Raw genomic sequence first — 18,836 nt, 5'->3', positions numbered from 1 at the left:
GGTTGTCTGGATACTAATCCAGATGCCTCATCTCCACACATCTGCATCGCCAGATTACCGCATTTATTGAGCACTTGCTTCAAGTCTCAATTCAGAAAGCGATGTGGATGACTAACTATATTGCAATGTTTGTTGCCAATATCACCTGATCAGTTTATTGCTGTTAACTTGTAGTTTTAATAATCAGGTGCTAACCTAGTGTACCTAATGACCCCCCCCCCCACACACACACATACACAAAAAATAATAATAATAATAAATAAATAAAAATACGAGAGTCCTGAGATTTCTAGGGGTATACTGCGTTTGTTTGGACGGTAAGGCGTCCAACCGTAACTAATGCCTTAAGCGAAACGAAACCGAAAGATCAATTACCATGTAACTAAACCAAACTGGTTTTTCCGGGGAGATTGTTTAAGATAGCAGTCTAGTCCCTTTTAGCAGGCTATTATTATATTAAGCTTGTGGTTGTTTGGGTTCATCTTTCTCCTACCTGTCCATGCGTCCGTCCCTGTTTAATCGAAACTACTTCATATGCGAAACTAACAGTTTTTTATTCAACTAAGTACAGTAGGGCCTTGCTGTTAGATAATCCTAAACTGCAAATGACGAGATGGACTCATAGGGCTAGGTGGCTTGCAAGATATTTTAGTACTATACAGTACTAATATTTTATATACATTCATTATGCCAGATCTACACTGAATAGATATATAGAAGCTATTTGATTGTAGTTTTTGGTATAAATTAACTCAAAGCAAGTTAGACACTACGCTCGCTCGGCAGCAGGATAGTCACGCGCATCACTCTCCAAATTCTATTCAACGGCCCAAGGCGAAACCCTTCATATAAGAATAAAAGTTCATTATATAAAGAAATTTAATGCCGTTTCCATCATATACGCTGGATATCCCCTTCATTATATAAAGAAATTTAATGCCGTTTCCATCATATACGCTGGATATCCCCTTGAACCGGTGCCATAATTTGCCAACTGAGGAAGTGAGTTTTCTATTAGCGAAAATGATCGTCTGCAGATTTTGATTTTAAACGCGAAACGAAAAGCACTGACAGCAAATAACATTGGTTTGTTTCGGTAGTTTACACGTTCCCCATCAGTGACGTTGATTAAAAGGTCTGCAATTTCAGGTCTGCAGCGTAAAATCTAACGTTATTTATAACGGCAAATAAGATTGAGTCAAAATATTTGATTGACAGGTGGATTTACCAGCCAATAAAATTACCCAGAGAAATTGATCGACTTCCAGGCCAATGAACACACAGTTACGGCAAAGTTTCCAGTAGGTGCATATAGCCAGCAATATCCAAGCAAGGTTAGAGTCGGTGAATGATCAAGCGGCTGATGGGAAATTTATTTTTTTAATTAAATTAAAAAAAACTCAGAAAGATACAGAATAATTGTATCTAATGAAATGTTGAAATCCAGACATGCTTCCAGCTATTGCGACAAAACATACAGAACTTATAACGCCTTGCAATGTGTATCTTATTATAGCTATAGACTAAACTTAGGAAAGGTCTGAGCGTTTCCTTAGTTTAGTCTAGAAGTCTACGTCTACAGTATGATGCACCGTCGCAATGCTTGTATTGTGATGCTTAAATAGAAAACTTTGTGCACTTAGGTGATAAATTATTCGGTTCATATAAACTGAAAAAAGACAGCTTACTAATGAAAATATTCAATGCGACCTTTACAAGACATCTAGTAGGAAACTTAACGGGTTTGTTTTACTTTTTCAGTTCATGGCAACACAAGTGTGGGCGCAAGGCTCAGCTGCAAAAAGTCTACAATTCAGAAACTGCCGTAGTGAAAGTAATATCAGCAGATGGAGTGACTCTCGTGGAAGCCGTAGAGAGGAGTTCCTCTCACCGGACTAATGAAAAACCGCAGGTTCCCCCTAAGAGAATCGGCAAACAAGTAACATCTGCCCCAACACACCTTCCTCCAGCCACCGATTCGCCATCGTCGCCCGTGTCACCAGACACAGAAGATGATGAAGAGTTAAAAAGGATTGCAGAAGCTTCGAAAAGGCAATTTACATATCCTCGAGTGGCTCATTTGTCGCCAGTATCCGTCACCAGCAGCTCCACATGTTCCAGTCCTGATCTGCCTTTACCCCCGCCACCCTCTACGACTGAAGTAGAGGTGCTGCAATCCGATGATCCTCTTCCTCCACCACCTCCAGATATTCATGAAATGGGTAGGATTACCAGTGAACAGTCTCATCAGTAAGTATAATTTTTACGAGTAGGATTTTCCGAGTAAGATTCCGTGTAAGTGCACTGCACATTTTTATGTACCATGCACTTACACGGAATCGTTTGCATTAGCGTGTAAAAAGTTATGTATCTTGAGTTTCATGCCCATCTTGAACTTGCATATGAAGTTTGATGTGATTATACAGAGTGGCCAAAAAATAACTTTACAACTTATAACGGCCGCCATTTTAGTTTGGTTCGAACGTTACAGTGCATATTTGATCGTCGAGCAGTGTAGACACGGCAAATTTGTTATAGAACGTTTAAGATTCAACAACGCGGTCTTCTTATTAAAACGTACTGCGAAAATCAATCGTCAGTAACGGTGACCCTCAGAAAATTGCATCCAATTCTTGTCAGAAACAATACGCCTTCCAGACCCACAATTATTCGTTTAGTGGCTAATTTCGAGGAAAGCGGTGCTGTCGCAGATAGACCAAGGTCGGGCCACGTTAGAAATGCATGAAAGTGTAGCTGAATAACCGTTCCCAACAAATTGAAATTTCGCGGTCGTCTCTGCAGAATATTCTCAAAAAAGATTTGCATATGTATCCATATAAGATACAGTTGATTCAAGAACTTCAGCCTCGGGACCATGAACGCTGTCGCAACTACAGTAATTCAATCTTACTCGTCTCTAATGAAGACCCGAATTTTTATGAGAAAATCATAACGAGCGACGAAACCCATTTCGACCTCAGCGGTTATGTTAACAAACAAAATAGCCACTATTGGAGCACTGAAAATCCATCAGCGACCATTACATCCTCGCAGGGTGACAGTGCTGTGTGGAATTTGGTCAGGAGGTGTTATTTGACCTTATTTCTTCGAAGACGCTGCGGTAACGCTGTAACTGTGAACGGCGACCACTACCGTGCCACGATCGAGAACTTTGTCACAGCAATTGGATGAACTGAGTTTGGAAAACATGTGGTTTCAGCAAGATGGGGGCTACATGTCACACAGCACGAACCACAATCGAAATTTTGAAGAGAATGTTTCCACACAGATTAATCTTCAGAAGCAGTGACATCGACTGGCCGTCAGGATCGCCAGATTTAACTGCTGCAGACTTTTTTCTGTGGGGTTATCTTAAAGGATGTGTCTAAGCCAACATCGATTGAACAACTAAAGAACAATATTCGAGTAGCAATAGTTGAAATATCGCCTGAAATTTGTGTAAATGTTATGAGAAATGCTCTTGAAAAAGCTCGCATTTGTGTGGCAGCAAGAGGCGGCCATTTGGCCGACATTATATTCCACAAATAATTGCAAAGGTCCAAATAAAGCATTTCCGTTAAAATATTAATTGTTTTGTCTTTATTATAGGAATTATTTGAAATGAAAGTTGTAAAGTTAATTTTTGGCCACCCTGTACAATCGTACATTAGCGCCGTTTTTGGTTGAAATTAATGGTTGTTGGAACAAGTCTATTATTTTAACGAGATGATATATTGCACTTTATTTATTCAAAATTCGCGCATATTAGATTTACCCAATTACAATGTGTATTCGAAGAGATGCATATTAGATTTACCCAATTACAATGTGTATTCGAAGAGATGCATACAATACCGGAGAAAATAATAGCAATGCTCACGTTTCAACGCTTAAAAAAAAAAAAAAAAAATACGTTTAAATTTTTTTTATTAATATTATTCAAAATTGTGGACACTAAGAAAAAGCCATAATTAATATTTTGTGAGACATCCAAGAGAATATAACAGATTTAGGTCTCAGCATGGATGCACCAGGTTTTTTAATGTTTCTTGTGATATTTTATGATAATCATAACTCCAGTTATTACCTCCGGAGTTTCGCATGCAAATCCGGTGAATTATCAGGATTTATTAGATACTTCAATATTTTTGGATCACAAAAATTAACTCTTTTCGGGTGACAAGGGTCAAAGCCATTTTGAAAATTGAAGTCTTCGTTTTTCTGCTGCGCTCTTAAAGAAAGAACGTTTGTGTATTATGTCATTCGCAGGTCTGTCAGAGACCTTCATTCTTCCCTAAGAGTATTCCAAGACCATTACACAGGACCCTATATGGGTACTTGCAAGTGGCAAGAGGAGGCTCACTCCCAGTAATGCTGTTTCCTTCCAGATTAGCATCACTCAGACCCAGTGCCCACAGCCTGGGTTCTAGGTTAACACCATATGAGTGTTTGTCGTGCGCTGCGACTCGTGGAAATTCGGAAAGATGGATCCTGGTAGATGAGGGGGAACCGGCTTCAACGCACCACTTTAGCCCAGGTTCACTCTGCTAATAAGCTAGAGTGAAAGGATCAGCCATGATCCGAGAACCCGGACTCAGGGACACCATCCTGGTCCAGGTCAGTGTTGTCCAGGGTGGTCCAGCTTTGGCATCCCTGGTGTCCACTTCCGAGCGTATTATTGTTTAGTGGGCGTTTCCCTGGACTCAGTGATGGGTGGAGAGCCTGGACACTGAACCAAAACAAAACACCTATGAATATCGATAGTGAAAATTCTGGAACCCGAACAAGGTCACTATCAGAAACCCGAGTCCAACCTTAAGTCAATTATTAGCGCAGGAAAGGACAAAAGCATGTCAGGATTAAAGCAAGAATGAGCAGTTATCTGCATCAGAGCATAACAAGCACCCAGACAGTTTGTATTTATTATTATTTATTTATTTTTTTTTTTTTTTTAAATAAACTCACAAAAGAGGTGTTTTACAGTTTCCGCAGGAATGCTATGCAAAGTATGTAGCAAGCAGGCACGTTGTCTTATCCCCAGTCTTTCGAATTGCTAATGCATTTATGTTTAGATTATAAGCGTTGGGAAAACAAAGCACTTAACAGAAATTTACTGCTTTTTCGTACACTTCACAAAACAAGACTGCCGTGTGTAGGCATCACTACCAAATTATTTAAACTGTTCAGTCTAATAACTTCATTTCCTTTGTAATTTGCTACGAAAATAGAAAGCAAATAACTGTTGAATTAAAGGGTGCCTCCGCAGCCGAGTGGTCAGGAGCGGGAGTGCAGTAGCAACCGCTCTTTGATTAGACCGGGGTTCAAGCCCCTGACTGCTGAATACGGTCGATCTGCCAACCCGCACTGGACCAGCGTGGCAGATTATGGTCCATTTCCCTCAGCATGAATTGTTGAGGAGGCTTCCATCCTGCAGTGGGTTGATAATGGCTGCACTTTACCTTTTTTTTTTTTTTAAACTAAAGTAAACAAGTTAATTAATATACGCATAGTGGCATAGTATTTTGGGTCAGGCGCCACAGGTGGTTTCCCACATCTGCGCCGTATATAATCTGTGATTGAATGCAGAACAACTGCAAAGGCCAGAAAGAAATGTAATGTCTGGTTTATGAAGTACTGTGTTTTGTTCTGTTGTTGTCTCTGGCTGCTTGGCCGCAGGGCTCCTAGTGGGATCCTACGTTGCCCGCCACCACCATTGGGAGGTGAGCGAGGCTGCCGGTTATACTCTGGCTGGTCTCTGCCAGGGTCGCCTGAGCTTCCTAACAAAGACCAAATAAAAAAAAAAAAAAAAAAAAAACACTTTGTTGAAGAGAGCACATTAGGAATTAGAGTAGGAGTAGAGTGGGTCAGAATGTAGGGTAAGAAACAGAGATGGACCAAGGTGAAGGGCCCACCCGGTGATTTAAGGCGAAGAGGGTATAGGGAATTAAAGTCATAGGGGTAAGTGCCCCCGCATGAGCGTGATTGGCCTTGCGCTCTGAAGGGATATCCCGCACACAGCAGAGTGCCAGCAGCATAGATCCAGCACCCACAAGAGGGTATCAGCATAATCCTATCCCAGAGTGGGGTTTGCATGACAGCTTGGTTGCTATAATTTCCTGCACGCTAGGAATTAGAGTAAGATGTGGATAATGCATTTATTCTACCCCTTATGAGGTTTGCAATGGTGGTGGAATGTTCCTATCAGGCCTGTCATGGGTGTGATAAACCCGTCTGGTGTTAACAACTGCCTGTGAAAATCATGTGAAGGCCGCATAAGATATTTCATCGTTTATGAGGATGCGCTCCTGTTGGCAGGGGTTGGATTGCATCTCGGTGAAGAATCGTAGGCGGTAATCATCATATGAGGGGCACTCGTACATGACGTGGACCCAGGACTCCTCGTTTCCACAGTGGCAGTAAGGATTGTTTTTGATAGCGAGTGCTGTTAACCTTTGCTGGAATGGACCATGCCCAGTAAGAGAAAGGTTGCCTGCAGTCCAGGTGAATACCAGGGAGGAGGCTTGGGATAGGTATGGGCGATTGTGGAACTTCTTAGTTACTTCTCCTTTATTTGTTGCATTCCGAGACTCCTGCCATACACGCTGCAGGTGGCTGGTGACACGCCTTTTTTTCTTGCTTATGGTCATTTGTGAGGTCCAGATGCAGATCCAGTAGTTGGGTGGGAATATCTTTCTTGTGGCGCTGGTAGAAGGCGCCTCCGTAGCCAGGTGGGAAGGAGCAGCAGTGCGTAGCACACGCTTCTTGATTAGACCGGGGTTCGAGCCCGTCACCACCAAATACGGAGGATGCGGAAAGGTCACGAAATGACCACCGCATATCCCGGAGCAATATGGCCTTAGTTGCTAATGCTCCTAAAAACCAAAATAACAACAAAAACAGCGCTGGTAGAGGCCTCGTTTCAGTACTTCCAGGTAAGTGTAAGTGTGTTTAGGGTTAAGCGGCACCAGGGGTTTCCCCCATCTCCGCGTAGTTTACATTGTGGTGTGTTACAGTACGCTGTAAATGCCAGAGATTTAAAATTGTGTGGGTCTTGGATCGTTTAGTGTCATGTACCGTTGTTCTTCTGGTCGTTTAGCCCCTAAACCCCAGTTGGGGCCCAACGTTGCCCCACTTACGCCCCGTGGAGGCAGACCAGGAACCCAGTAGCTTATATGCACTCTGGAAGATCCTGCCACCTAATTTCCTGAGATTTCGGTGGCTAGAACCTTAAAAAAAAAACGGGGACACTTAAGTTTAGAAAAGCCAGGAGAGGTTAATATAGTTCAGTTTTCAGTTTAGAAATCGTTAATTTTGATTAGTTATGTGGGGTTTACGCTGGCGTATTAGTCAGAGTAGGGGGAAGAGACTGAAGACTGGAGGAAAGTATGGAGTCGATAGGGAAGGCAACCCCAGGTGGTCAGTAAGGCATGCCCATGCCTCACCAGGCGAAATATATGGGGTGGTAGGGGAGAGTGGAAACAGGAAGACCATCTCCTCCTCTCCCCTGCCAGGGATAGGAAAAAAGGTACCAGGCAAGGGAGCTGGTAGAGATCGCCATTTGGCTACATGGCAGTGAGGCTGCATCAGTCGTAGTGTAGTCATAAGATCATGTCCGGTAGTAGAGTCACTCGTGGGATAGTGTCCCGTCCAAGTTGAATGTCTTTGTTTTTGGATCTCTATCTTCATTCAGTATATTTGTCAGTTTCACTTAGGTCTCATATTTGTTGAAACATAGGCAGAGTTTCTTGGTAGACAGCTAGTAGCTTCCACATAATTTTCATTCCGGGGTGTGTCCTAAAGGATGTTTTGATTTGTTATCTGGCTGGTCGTCTTTCACTCCTAGTGTATTGCATATAGCGTTTTCCTTCTTGAGAAAAGTTCTTGAGCGAAGTTGGTCAGGGCTTTGTATTCCTCCTCTGAATCCAGTAGGTGAAACTCTTGCCCTCTGGGGAGGTATCTTATACTCGTGATTAGAATGCACCTAAGATACTCGTATTGCGAACAGTCGTACATGAGGTGTTCCCAGGTTTCGATCTCTCCACATGTACAGCATGGGTCCTCTACAAGGGCGAAGTCCATTAACTTTGCGTTAAAGGGGCCGTATCCAGTTCGCAAGTATGTTGTTTGCAACCCCGGAAAGAACCAAGTAGGCGATTTTGGATAGATTTTTTCAAGTTGCGGTAAGAACTTGTGGGTGATTGCTCCTTTGGTTGTTTCTGCCCACCTGTCCTGCCACACCTGCAGCAGGTGAGACTGAAGCCAGATCTTTTCTGCCTTATTGTTGTTTGTTGGGTCTATTGTAAATTCCAAGAAAGTGGTGGTTATTCCCTTAGATAAATAGTAGAGGAGTCCTATTCTTGCGATTTCAAAATCAAGTGGAAGTACTGCTGCTATCACCTGAAGCGCTGGGTTACTCACCGTTCGGCAGGTGCGGGTGGTAGTGAGGAGGATGGTGTGTTGAATTGCATCCAGGGTTCTCTTATTTACGACCAAGGCAGTTTTTGTCATACCAGATTGCTGAAGCGTATGTAATTATTGGGAGGAAGGTTGTGTTGTAGGCTAGGGTACGCTTTTTGAGACCCCAGTCTCGCTGTACCCTATCTACCATGGCAGAGTAGTTTCTGATCTTTTGTCTTAGGAATTTGAGATGTGGTTGGAAGGATAAGTTATTGTCTAGTATGACACCCAGGTGTTTTAGTTGACTAGCAAACTTGATAGTTGTCCCATCAATCTTAATCTGGGGTGGTCGTCTCAGTTGCAGGGTTCCTTTGAGCAGCGCCGCCAATGTCTTTGTCGGTGAAATTGTTAAGAAATTCTTCCTGGCCCGCTGTTGGAGTATCTGCAGGGCCTGATTAGCTAGGATTTCCAATTGGGCTCTGGAGTTTGCTTGCACTGTCAAAATCAGGTCATCTGCGAAGGCCTGCGCCTAGGTCCATTCTCAAGAACTCATCAAATACCAAGTTCCAGAGGAGTGGGCCCAATACAGACCCCTGTGGACATCCTCTGTGTACTGTTCTTGCGATCTTTTTGTATGGAGTATTTTATCTCAATTTTTCTTTGTGAGAGATAGGTTTCTATGACTTTATAGAGGTTGATGGGTATTTTAGCTTTCCTGAGTCTGCCCAAGACGCTCGGCCGCCAGAGTGAGTCGAACGCCCCGGCAAAATCAATCGACATTACGATAGGAAATATTTGTTGTCACATTCTTTGACCTTGTTAGTTAGGTTTCTGAGGGCTTCTGTTGTGGAGGATCCCGGTTTAAATCCCAACTGATTCCCAGCTAGGAGGCCAGCTGCTTCGTAGTGTTGGAGGATTCGTTTGTGCAGTAGCCTTTCAAATAATTTGCTAACTACTGAAAGTACGATGGGCCTTGTAGGATTTCGGGCACTCTGATTTCTTAGTCGGACTCTTGACGATAAGTTTGATGTTGGCCGTTTTCCATTTTGTTGGGAATTTCCCTACCTCTAGGCATCTGTTGAACAGGGTCAATAGAAGTTGTGGTGTATATTCTATTACTTTTTTAAGTATTTCGGGTTCTATCATGTCTAGGCCGGGACATTTTCTCTGGGCGGCAGCAGTACTGAGCTCCTCCATGGTGAAGGGGGGCTCCATTATTTGTGTATTGTAGTTCAGGTTTTCTTGACAGAGATGATTTTGTTCCTGTAGAGTTGGGACCGCCGGTTCCTTGAATATGGCATTCAAGATGTTGTCCACTGATTGTTCCCAAGTTGTTGTCATTTGACCTTGTGGGGTTCGTGTGGTAGTCACTACCTCCCCCCTATGGAGTTTGTTGGTGATAACCCTGTAGACTGTTCCCCAAGGGTCATCATTTACAGTTGTTGTCACTAAGCGTTCCCAAGTTCGTTCCTTACTTTTCTGGATGCCGTCCGTGTATCGGTTTCTGGCTTCCCTATAATGTTGCCTGAGGGCTTCCACTTCGGCTTCTGGCCACGTCCTGCGGGCTCGTTGAAACTCCTTTGTTCTTTTGGTTACTACTCTGCGAGGGCACTGATTTCCGGAGTCCACCAGGGGTTGCTCCAGGTTTCGGGTTCTTCTTTTTGATAGCTTCGTTGCTTGTATCTGTGATTATTTTAGTTGTCTTATCTTGCAGTACGTCCGGGTCGGCTTGCGGATCTAAACTTCCTGGATTGTGTTCCACCGCTTCATTCAGTAGGTTTCTGAAGAGCTCCCAGTTGGCACTGTGATAGCGTATCCGTTTGTCATCTGCTTGGCTAGTGGTGTTCTTGTTAGGACTCCTGTTATCTTGTAGGTTATGACCCAGTGGTCCGAAGTGGTCCACGAATCTTCGACCCTCCAATCAGTTACGAACCCAGCAAGATTTCTTGTTTCCAGAGAGATGTCGATCGTGGTCTCCCACAGGGTATTACAATAGGTTGGCAGATGATGTGGCTGGTTTAAAACAGCAAATTGGGAGCCCATGAGGAAGTCCTCCAGAAGTTGGCCGTTTCTGGTACCTCTTCTGTCTGGTGTAGTACTATGCCATGCTGGCGAACGACAGTTGACATCCGCGCCGATGATAATTTTTTGGTTAGGCAGTGTATCCAAAAGTCGTCGTAAGTAGTTTATTGCGAAGGTTATTTCTTCTCCTGGTCGGCAGTATAGCGCCACCACGTAGAAGGCGCCCAGGGCTGTGATAAGGTGTGCGCATGCGGCCCAGGTCGTGCAGAACAGCATGATTCTGGTGGCCGTGATGTTCTGATTTCTGATCAATATGGCCGCCCACGGGGTATCCTCATCTGTCTGAATAATTTTTAAGTGCAGTGGATAGCCCCTGACCAGCTTTTTATGTACATATGGCTCCTGGAGTAGTATAATTTCTGCATTTTCCTCCTCTGCTTTTACTCTGACCTGGTCGGCCACTGCTCTGGCCCATTGTTGCATTTGTCTGGAAGATCTTTATCATTGTGGAATTAAAGTTTTTAATTCGTGTCCCCATAGTTAAATCTTCCTTGGTAGACACTCTTGGCTTTCAGATAGATCGGGCATTTCGGGTCTCTGATGGAGTGATTATGGTTTAATTTCTGCGACTTAGTTTGCGCATACAGGGTCTTGGTTCTTGTTTGGGCAAGCGTTGTAGTCATGCCCCTTTTCAGAGCAGTGACGACGTCCTGTGCGCAAGTGTGGAATGTGTGGCTGACCTTGCAGCATTTGTAACACTTGGGAACAGCCACATGCTCCCTGAAGCGACAGGATCCCAGTCTATGTAGATTCTTGATTGATTTTTTATTACTTGCCAGGCTTCCGGCACTACTTCTACTATCCAGTTATTGCTAAAACCAACCCTTGATTTGATGGCGTATTTAGGAGTTATTAATTGTTGCGATTTCCCTTCCGGATATATCCCCTGGAAATTTTTGATATATTTCCTCTGTCAGTTCTGATGCGGTAATATCTTTGTTTACATCATAAATAACTATAGATGGGTCCCTACTTTTGGGTGGCTCTGCGCTCAGTCCAAGGATTGAAATCTTTGGGTTTTCCATTAATTCCCATGCTTCTTCTTTGGTCTCCAGGTAGAGGGGCATGAATCCTGCGATGACTTGGAGCACAGGGGTACTGATTGTGCAGCCCGCCCTGGTAACAGACAGAAGCAGAAATCGCTGAATTGAATGGAGTTTACGCCTGTTCCGCTCAAGTGTTGCTCTAGTGCACCATATGGAGGCCCCATAGCAGACAATCGGTACAAATACCGCTTTGTAGATTAGAGAGAGGGCCTTGTGCTTCAGACCTCAGTCAGCCCGGCTTATTCTTCTCATCATGGCTGCGTATTTTCTTATTTTAATGGAATGCCAAGTTACTTTAGGTGAGGATGAAAGGTGAGGTTTGCATCTATGAGGAGGCCTAGGTATTTAACTTCAGTATATAATCTGATTGGTATGTTGTTAATCTTCATGACTGGGGGTCTGCAGATTTGAACGTCCCCTTACAACAGGATGAACTTCGATTTTTCACTCGAGATAGATAGTTGGTGCAGTGAGGCCCAATTCTGCAACTGTCCGACAGCTCGATTTGCTTTCACTTCCAGTCCATCTCTTGTGTCAGAGTATATTACAAGAGCAAGGTCATCAGCGAAGGCCAGGAGTAAGATCCCGCCGAAATCCATCTCCAGAAACTCCAGGACAATTGACCACAGGAATGGTCCCAGAATAGAGCCCTGGAGGCAACCCTGGGTAACACATCTGGAGACTCTTTGATAATTGGTTACAATTTGGACGAATCTGTTGTTGAGGTAGGATTTTTTACTCTCATATAGATTGTAAAAAAAACTCCAGCCAGCCGTAGCCTCGTAATAATGCTGGGCCACCACAGCTGGTTGAAGGCACCTGGTTGAAATCCACCATAATGGCTAGGGTATACTTGTGCTGCATTTCACTGGGTTCAGAGATGAGCTTATGGACGGCATCCTCTAAGCTGAGATCCGCCTTGAAGCCAAACTGCAATGCTGAGGCAAGTTTTTTTTTTTTTTTTTTTCCTTTTTTTTCTTCCATTGTAACAGTCAGTAAGGCGGAAGAGGAGTCGTTCTTGAAGTTTAGCGAGAACAGAGGGCAGTGCTATTGGCCTGCATGAGGTAGGAAGATGAGTCGGCTTTTCAGGGTTTTTAAGTATTAATTTGAGCGTAGCTTCTCTCCAGGTAGCAGGGAAGGAGCCGTCAGCCAAGCATCTATTGAAAAGACTGAGTAGGGTGGTAGGATAAAGTTCTGCGAATTTCTTAATCACGTCAACTTCAAAGAGGTCAGAGCCAGGGGTCTTCCCTTCTTTTGTCTTTGCTAGGGCTAGGTTCATCTTTGCAAAGGTAAATGGTTCTTCTGTGTTGTCTGGTGCATAGGCTTCATTGCTGGCTACTACTGTATTTGTGTTTGCTCTGAACTTAACTGTGTTTTCCGGAGGGAAGAGGGCATCAAGAATATTATTTAGAGAGTCAGTCAAAGAGGTGGTGAAGGTTCCATCGGGTTTCTGCAAGGAGTCCAAGATTTCTCTCCTGGGCAGCTTATTGATTACAATGCGGAAGATTATTCCCCACGGGTTGCTGTTTCCAGTGGAAGTTACCAGGGTCCTCCATGATCTCTCTTGCTTCTGCGAATTTCAAGTGTGTAACGGTTTCTCAGCAGTCGATAAGCTTCCTGCGCAGCGTCCAGTTCCTGGGGATTAATATACACAGTGTGTCACATTTCAGATGCGTTAGCAATAGTAATAATTCATGCTTTATAACAACAAAAAGTCAAAAACCAAGACGTATGAGTGCGAGCCAATAACATTTTGTTTCTGGGCATCCGTCATATTGTCCATTCACTCCAACTGCCTCACAGGAGAAACATATCCAGTTTACAGCTACAATATACGATATATACAAGTAAATAACCTGTGGCATATGTAAAAACAAGTTCGTTAATGCACACAACGCGTTACCTTAACTAACTCGTTTCGTATTTTAGGCGTGTTAGCAAATATAATAATTCATGATTTTATAATATACAAACAGTTCTCGCTTTGCGAGTTTTTGCTTTACGAGTTCCCGGGTTTACGAGTTTTTTTTTTTTTTTCCAAGTATCAAGTATCAACAAAATCGAAAATATGAACATTAATTCAAAAAATGAATGTTAAACATTCATAAATACAACATTCCAAACCATGTGCGTAGCTATACAATACAGTGTACTCCGCTTTACGATAGCCGGGTACTTTTAGAGAAACCATCGTATCGTTAAAATATCGTAATGTGAACCCAATAACGCATTGTTTTTTGGAATTCGTTTCAAGATCTCACAAGTTGAAATTTTCGCTGCATAAAAAGTTATCTCTCTAAAATGTCATTTTTAAGGTCACGAGCGTATAAAAGGTCATGAGCGTGGTTTGTAAATTGTATTATTTACCGATTCAAATCACTAAAATGCACTACACTTTCATGGTTATCATATGTTCCGTTATAAGAATCAATTTTAAACGCCTTTGTGATATTTTTCAAAAGCACATTTCTGGAGGTCACGACCATAAAACCGGTTTCCGGTTTATTGGGTTTTTCTGTTACTGCAAGCAATTATGAACGGGTAGTAAACTCTATCTTCTTGCATTTGAGAAAATACCGATTGCTGGAATTGTGTGGTTTTTTTCTGTTATTATTGTGAAATGTGTTTCCCCTACTGAAATCTTCAATCGTATAAAAAAAATAAATTTTCGGAATCTTCTCTTCATTCCTTTTTTTTTTTTTAAGCTTCGTAAACTTGTTACTCCACGCGAATCGTGTTAGTTGCAATTTGTGTGTGCCGTTAAAAAATGCTTATGCATGCAATCGTGAAATTTATAATTAAAAGAGAAGATTATCTTGGAAATAAACGCCTCTTGAAACATTTCTAAAGAAGACTACTCCTTGTGCAACAAACCAACGAGTGCCGAGCCAATAATGAGTGATCAACGAGTGTGCGTTTAGTGGATGATGATGAAAAATAAACATTCTTTAACATTTGTAAATCGTAAATAATTTCTCTTTTATTATAATTTGCCTGATTTTACAGACTACGTTTTCATTTCTTTCGATAAATCAATCATTGTTTAAACATAAACTAATTAACTAACTAATTTCATCGTTGAGAATGTAATCCCTATTTTTAACCTCATGTCAATGGGATAAAAATTCCCGCTTTACGAGCGCGCGCTAGGAACGACTTAACTTGTAAAGGCGAGAACTACCTGTGTGTGTGTGTGTGTGTGTGTGTGTGTATATATATATATATATATATATTTAAAAAAAAAAAAAATACGAAAGCAACGACTTATGTCAGCGCACGAAAAAAAAAAAAACCCCATATCAGTGCTTCAGCTACTATATACGGCAGGGGTGGGCAACAGCCGGCCCGCGACGATGTTGAATCCGGACCCCTCGGTAAATGCATAAATATAGAAAATCCATACCTGACTACACTCGCCGTAAACGTTCGGCTTAATTCGGTTCAATCGGGAATCGCGGCCAGTACAACAGTAACCAAGTGATTCTACGCAGCGTCAAAGAGTTATTTCTTAATTATTATTGTAGCATCGATCGAACGAAGTTCCTTTGGGTTTGAATTCTTATTGGAAAAAATAATATTGGTGCGAGATATTTTATGTTTTATGCCTTTTCTAATTATTACAATTTTTAATTTAATATAATTTATAGCCCATAAAATGAGCCAATTAAAAAAAAAAAAAGAAAAATTATGCCGAATGCCGCATTTTCAATGATAATTGGACATTCAGATATTTTTTTAAAAAATACATTAATAATTTGGTAATTCAAGTAATATAAGGTTCTGATTTTTTTTTTTATTAAATCGTTCAATCTATTCCGGCCCGCATCATGATGCGAAAATTTCATTCTGCCCGCTGACGAAAAAAGTTGCCCACCCCTGATATACGGTATATATAATAGCCCTTAATAATAATAAATAAAATAATAAAAATAAATAAATAAGATAATTGAAAGATTTCTATTAGTCGTATTTTAATGAAATTTGGGAAGGCTAGACATATCTTCTATTAAGAGACACATGGCTTAGTTACCCATCTATGGACAAATTCAATGAAAAAGTTTGGTGAAACTCATGCAGTTGCTCTTAACATTTCAAAGGCTTTTGATGGTGTTTGCCATAAAGGTCTTCTAAATAAGCTTCCACCTTATGGTTTGCCAACTCCAACTGTTTTTTGTAATTGGGTATCCAGTTTTCTCTACGACCGCTCACTGCAGGTGATGGTAGGCAGCTTTCTGTCTTCTGACCTCCATTAAATGCAGGTTTCCCAAGGTTCAGTTTTTTCTCCCAACTTTTCCTCTTTTATATTAATGACCTTCCATTGACCAGAAATCCTATCCATAGCTAATTGACCAGAAATCCTATCCATTTGCTAATGATAGCACATTTCATTCCACCTTCTAGTTTTGAGAAACCTTGCCCTGCACAAACAGCTTCAACTTCTCGAATATGCACTATCAGTTCCTTAAATGCTGATCTCTAGGTAATTCTCCAGTGGAGAAAACATAACTTACTTGATTTCAATCCTTCTAAAACTCAGTGCTCTGTTATATCTCACAACAAAGATTCTTCTGCTCCTATGCTTACCTTTGATGACATTCATATTTCTAGACAAGATCACATATCTGTATTAGGGATTACCCTGACTTCTACTCTCTCTTGGCATAAGCACATCACATATATTTCTTCCTCTGCATCTAAAAAATTGGGTTTTCTCTTTCACTTTTGGTGTTTTCTTCCAAACAACTGTTGCCTCTACAAAATAGCAAATCTGCCCTACAGTCGAATATATGTTCCCATATCTGGAGTGGTGTCCCCAAAACCTCTCACATTTCTAGATTTCATTCAAATGAGGACAGTTAGGTTGATTAATGACCGATCTCTAAGTCTCTCTACTGTGTCTCATAAATGTTCTGTTTCAGCCGCATGCCTTTTCTATAGATGCTTCCATGGGCACTGTTCTTCTGAATTGGCTTTATAATTCCCGCTCTCTCGTCCAAACCAATCCGAACACGTGCTGCAACCAGTCTTCTTTTACTGTCCGACATCAAACTCTCATAGCCAACTTTTCTTCTTCCTCATTTATTCCTTCAACTTCCCTTTTGTGGAACAACCTCTCGGCATGCGTATTTCCTGAAAATTACAATCTACAGAAATTCAAGTCTAATGTCAGCAAGTATCTTCTTTCACCTTCTCAACTTTTAACTCAGGCACGGTACTGAGTACTGTAGGTTCTAATACCTCTCGTGCTTGGGGTTTTCATATATATATATAAAATTTTATGAAAATCTATTCATTAAGAGTAGAGTTATTACATGCAGACGGATATGCCGAAGACAGTTGGTGCTTTACGCATACATGCTAACGTGCCTAAAAACAGTAAGACAGTCTGAATTCCCCAAGCACGTCACTTAGGCTCTATAAAAAGGCTTACAAACCGTATCAAATGCATAGTTGATTTGTCGTTTCCCATGCTTTTGAAAGCTGTCCTTATATCATCACTTCGCATAATGAAGTGATGATATAAAGACAGCTTTTCTATATCCCACGTTCATTTTCAGGGCCGTGCAAAGATACTTGGACTCGGATGCAAAAGGGGTTAAGGAGCCTCGTTTATTTATGTTGAGACTTTTGCGGCTCCCTAGATTGGTGGCCCTGGTGCGGCGCTTCCATTGCACCACTCCCCCATTTGCATGGCCCTGTTCGTTATTTACAGTATCAAAAACTTTGCTTTCCAAAAATTGAAAAGGAACCGAGAAAAATACGACTTGTCAATTTACCGATCTAACAAGCACCAATTTTTCAAAATTTCCTATTTACTGCTTCTTAGTGTCAGTGGAAAATCTATATGCTAATTCAAATATATAAGATTAAAATGGCAAAAAAAAAAAAAGGAAAGGCCCAAAAGTGCTCCCCACCCCCAATGCGAAAACAGGCATTCATTGAATTTTTCCAGAACATTAATGTACTTAATTATCACAGTCAATTTCAGCGCTCATCACTATTATTATTGCAAATTTCTATATATGCCTGCAGTATTACTATTATTTATATAACATGTAGTTCTAAACTGCTGTTATTTGAAAGTACAGTAGTAGTGTAGTTTAAAAAAAAAATTCCTAAAACTATCTATGGTAAATCATAATTCATTTCAATAAGATTCATGAATTATGTTTCTTAGGAATTTAATACTCTTACTTGTGAGCTAAACTGGTGATCCCGTGAATATTTACTGTAGCTGCACATTAGAGCGAGTAGTGACTATTGATCTAGTCTGCAGTGGCCCAGTCTGTCAGCCTTGGATAACCTTGTGTCACGTGGCAATCCAAGGCTTGACAGACTACGCTCTTCTCAAAAGAGAACCTTTTCCTATAGATTTTTGTGCCTTCAGGAGCATTTGAGAATCCTGTAGTATCTGCAACCTAAATTCATTATTCTCTCTCTCTCTCCCAAGAAAAATATCCATACTGCACTTAACATATCGCATGGAATACTTAAAATACATTGAGGACGAATCAAAGGAAAACAATTGGTTTCTATAATGTTATTTCTTTACAGTGAAAATCGCTTATGCTCTTTCTCAACATCTTTCTTAGTACACGCCTTTTTAGTGATTTACCTTTTTGAAAGCTGCGAAAACTCAAAAACTTTGGCTGATTGTTTGTCGGAGCTTTTTCATCGTACCTCACTCCTCGAATTTAGTATAAAAATTGGTATTGTTGTGGATTACTTCCACATGCAATAGAGGGTACTGTCTCGCGAGTCGTAGACGATTATATAGAGAGAATCTTTAATGCCCTTCACGGCCAAAAAGCCAGGGGTTTACATTTTTACAGCCTCCCGAGAATATATTGTGTTATAAACGGACGACAATCTTTGACAGCAGTCCGCACAGTTTGCTTCTGATGACTGGTTTCAGACTATTCATCAGAATTACAATACCGCTCACTATTTACTCTAATACCCCTTGCGAAAGAAAATCTCTCAAATAGAGATCCAAGGTGTCACATAGTTACACGAAAGAAAGAACGCGTACTGTCATTTTGAAACAAGTTTGCTATTATGTGGTGCGATTAAAAAGTTCATGGACTGACTTTATATCCGAAATTATGGCGTCGTTGCAACTTGTCGCAACATTTTCTGTGCCTCATCTAGACATGTAACATATAAACCTGCTGGTCTGAATTAGCGCGAGGTGAATAGGTATTTTGCCATTGAGTGATTAAAATGAGTGATTTTACTAAGCATCAAATTTGGTTTCAAATTAGGAGAAATGCAACAGAAACGCTAAAAACGGCTTTTAGAGATGCTACA

At 41.3% G+C, this 18,836-nt stretch overlaps 1 protein-coding gene across 2 annotated transcripts in view; it reads left to right on the top strand.

Moving 5' to 3' along the window:
* Positions 1–18,836, top strand: part of LOC150090548 (uncharacterized) — a 449,422-nt gene that overhangs the window by 379,768 nt on the left and 50,818 nt on the right. For both annotated transcript variants that reach the window (XM_090371399.1, XM_090371407.1), the window contains one exon: positions 1,762–2,250. In XM_090371399.1, coding sequence (XP_090227525.1) covers positions 1,762–2,250 — 489 coding nt within the window. The remainder of the gene's footprint in view (positions 1–1,761; positions 2,251–18,836) is intronic.

The sequence above is a fragment of the Mastigoproctus giganteus genome, chromosome 1 (genome assembly GCF_048544385.1).
Source record: "Mastigoproctus giganteus isolate SK-2022 chromosome 1, ASM4854438v1, whole genome shotgun sequence".
Lineage (NCBI taxonomy): Eukaryota > Metazoa > Arthropoda > Arachnida > Uropygi > Thelyphonidae > Mastigoproctus > Mastigoproctus giganteus.
This window is presented reverse-complemented; position numbering and strand designations above follow the sequence as displayed.